A 3,486-nucleotide genomic window follows, 5' to 3' on the forward strand; every position below is an offset into this window, starting at 1 on the left:
TAACTTAGAGCCGGCTGTGCTCGACACCATCTGTAGGGTGGAATTTCATCGAGCTCTTTGAGATATGTTGTGAAACTCTGATTCTGAGAACAGAGACGCTTTCAAATTCAGTTTGAGGAAAGTCAAAGAAACCAACAGCAATGACATCACAGAATAATCATCCAAACCTCTGTATTCCAAAGCTCTGATTGGCTCTGGGTATCACACACCGCCCCCTCTCCTTTGTTAATTGGTGCCTGGATTGATGGAAGATCCTGACTGGCTCACAGGGATTGTCAATCATCATTGATCATGCCAGACCCTGTTGAAATGCAGGAGCTTGTGAGGGTAGAGGTTAGGTTGTTACTACAGTGGAGTTTGAGCTCAGTGCTTTGCAACAGGAAGAGTTAAGATGGCCTCCCAAGTGCGTCAGAACTATCACAAGGACTGTGAGGATGCTGTCAACAAGCAGATCAACATGGAGCTCTATTCCTCCTATGTTTATCTCTCCATGGTGAGTTTTGTATTTTTGGGGTCCTATTTCAAAATTAAGGCTGTTATTTTATTCTAAGCAGGTAGAATTTCTCTAGGTCAATGAATGGGCTTTAGAGGGTCTCTCTATAGCCCTCCCCAGTCTTAATCCAGTGAATGCTCTTAAGACAGTGATCTTGCAGAAGGACTCTTTCCTGCTCTGTAATAGCTCTGTCCTATTCTGATGTGTTTATATTTGAAACTAACTCCAGGGTTTCATCAAGTTTGTAATGGAGGGTTCATCTTGAAGATTCACTAAAACTAGTCAACTTCCAACTTGGATGGCAACAATTAGATTGAATTGGGTGACTAGTTAGTGAAACATTGGCTGGTTCTGGCCAGTTTTTATCCCCCTCTAATTGAGTGAATCCTGTTAGTCTTTCTCACCTGAGGATGGTGTTAAACTATTTAATTTTAAAGATTTGGCTCTTTTCCTTCTCTGCTTTTAGACTTTCATCTGGGAACAAAAGAAGATACCACAGATATTTTGACCAAGTGTAGTTGAGAGCTTTATTCCAAAAAGCATTAAAGCTCGCTAATATTTTCTAGTAACATAACCTCCTATTCTGTTGAGCTACTTCAATGAGGAGCTTCCAACATATTCAAAAAGGATTTGGAAAGTATTGGTGTTGCTACCATTTGAGTTGGCCATGGATCAGATCTAGATTTCAATTGTCTCTTTTCCATTTTTCTCTCTACCTGCAGTCGTATTACTTTGACCGGGATGATGTTGCCCTGCGTCACTTTGCCGAGTTCTTCAAGGAGCAGTCACATGAGGAACGTGAGCATGCTGAGAAACTGCTGAAATTCCAGAATATGCGTGGGGGGCGTGTTGTCCTGGAGGATGTCAAGGTTAGATTCAGCAAACTTTGAAGAATTGCCATGGTTTTGTGAAAAGTAGGCTAGTTACCTCATACTAGATTATCTGAGTCATGGAAGTTGTTGTATGCATGGATTTTCAGAAGGCAGGAGATTGCTGGCAGAAATTGGAAGTGCATTAGAAGCAACCTTGTGACCCCAATAAAACTGGGTGGAGTAGGAGGCAGTTGGTATAAAATAGACCACTGGATGGTGACTAGTGCATATGATCTAAATGTGCAAATAGTGATCTGCTGAGCTAGGGTCTATAGTGAGCTCCAGGGCAAAATTGGAGACTGGCTAGGGGGTTGACTGGAAGGAAGTGGTTGATGTTCACATCAGATGTAAGAGTGTAGGGATTTGGGGTGTGTCCCAGTACAGATGTCATTTAGAAGCTAGCTTGCAGAGACAAAAGGCTGATTGAAAGGTGGGCTTCATGTTCTGGCATAGAATAGAAAGCAAGGAAGTGTTACTGCAATTACTGCTAGATAGACCTCATTTGGAATATTGTGCTCCATTTTAGGTGATCTCACCTTTAGAGCCTATAGTGCTGTGATTTCAAGTCAAATAACTCATTCCAAAGAGAATTCTTGATGAACTGTCTGGTTAAAATCCTGGCTTAGAATATCAAGAATGACATTGAGTTGTGATCTGACTAACTCCTGAAATGTTCAAGTCTGTTAACTAATTTCTTCCAATGTTACTCTATACCCCACCCCTACAAACTCTCAGAAACCAGAGCAGGATGAGTGGAGCAATGGCCTAGTGGTGATGCAGAGAGCTCTGCAGCTGGAGAAGGATGTCAACCAGAGTCTGTTGGATCTACACCAACTCTCCACTGGGAACACTGACCCTCATGTAAGTTCCTAATGTCTCATTTAAAGAAAGATTTGCATATCTACAGTGCCTTCCTTGTCGTCGGTGTCCAAAAACACTACAGCCAATTCAGTACTTCTTGAAGTGTCATTATTGTAATGTTTGCAACATGGCAGTCAATCTGCACACCAAGATCCTGCTGCAGAAATGAGAGAAATCACCAGATAGTCTGTTTTATTAAGTTGGTTAGTGATCAATATTGGCCAGGACACTGACATTCCAGTTTTTTTTCTTTGAAATAGTACCATGTGGGCAGACAAGACCTTGTGTACTGTTTTATCCAAAAGACAATACCTCTGACATTGCAGCTCTCCCTCAGTACTGCAGTGAAGTGTTGGTTTTCACTCAATTCTCTGAAATGGGACAACCCAGGGCCTTCTGACTGGCAGTGGTACCAGTAAGCCATGGCTGACACTTGCCATGTTTTGGGTGAGTTGAAGGCTATCTGGGGAGCTTAATCTGATCACTGATCTTTAGCAATATCTCCATGCCCAATAGGTTTCTGATGATCTTTCACAAAAGACTTCAACATCAGGATCTCACTGAGATGAGGCCAGTGCATAAAGCAGATTGAAATTGGGACACCAAAGGAGAAGTTGTAACTGAAGGGGGTTCTGCTTTCCAATTTTAAATTGGTAAATGCATTACTCCTGGAGTAAATCTAATCTGACGTCCAATCCACCTATTTCTCTGCAGCACTTGTACCAGTTACCCCATCCAGTAGAAGATAAAGGACCATCTCCATGGGCGGTGAAGCTCAGAAGGCCTTTGATGATGTCTCCTCTGAGCTAATTGTGCTTTGTTTTTCACTTTCAGTTGTGTGACTTCCTGGAGACCCACTACTTGGATGAGCAAGTGAAGATGATCAAGAAGCTTGGAGATCACATCACCAACTTGAAGAGACTGGGAGCCCCTGAGAATGGCATGGGAGAGTACCTGTTTGACAAGCACAGCCTGAGTTGAATGGGATTCTTGAACCATTAGTTCTATACAGGTTGCAAATGAAGTGTGACCAACTTCTGGTGGTGAATACTTTGGTTGTCATTATTTCCCAGTTTTCTCATCTAACTGTCACAGTACATGGAAATAAAGGTTATTCATCATTGAACTGGTTTGTCTTTGTTTAATTAAATAGCTGATCTGGTTAAGATCCCACTGCACAATACACAGCTGTGTAATATGATCCAAGTTAAAAATACAGAAGTCACTCCCAGGATGGCTGTGCCCACATCTTCAAATCAT

General features: G+C 42.1%; 1 protein-coding gene across 1 annotated transcript; it reads left to right on the plus strand.

The window, feature by feature from the left end:
- Positions 1-353: 353 nt before the first annotated feature.
- Positions 354-2,253, plus strand: LOC147110233 (ferritin heavy chain B-like). Its single transcript, XM_086004254.1, has 3 exons — positions 354-493; positions 1,216-1,362; positions 2,101-2,253. The coding sequence occupies exons 1-3, from the start codon at positions 392-394 to the stop codon at positions 2,236-2,238; spliced, it is 387 nt and encodes a 128-aa protein (XP_085860380.1). The 5' UTR covers positions 354-391; the 3' UTR covers positions 2,239-2,253.
- The last annotated feature ends 1,233 nt before the right edge of the window (positions 2,254-3,486 follow it).

The sequence above is a fragment of the Somniosus microcephalus genome, chromosome 12 (assembly GCF_052327205.1).
Source record: "Somniosus microcephalus isolate GS21.2 chromosome 12, FLI_Smic_1.0, whole genome shotgun sequence".
Taxonomy (NCBI): domain Eukaryota; kingdom Metazoa; phylum Chordata; class Chondrichthyes; order Squaliformes; family Somniosidae; genus Somniosus; species Somniosus microcephalus.

Bases quoted from the DNA above. Each gene is read 5' to 3' on its own strand.
- LOC147110233 (XM_086004254.1), top strand. From the start codon at position 392: ATGGCCTCCCAAGTGCGTCAGAACTATCACAAGGACTGTGAGGATGCT. The intron at 494-1,215 runs GTGAGTTTTGTA...CTCTACCTGCAG, and splicing joins CCTATGTTTATCTCTCCATG to TCGTATTACTTTGACCGGGA. The intron at 1,363-2,100 runs GTTAGATTCAGC...ACAAACTCTCAG, and splicing joins TTGTCCTGGAGGATGTCAAG to AAACCAGAGCAGGATGAGTG.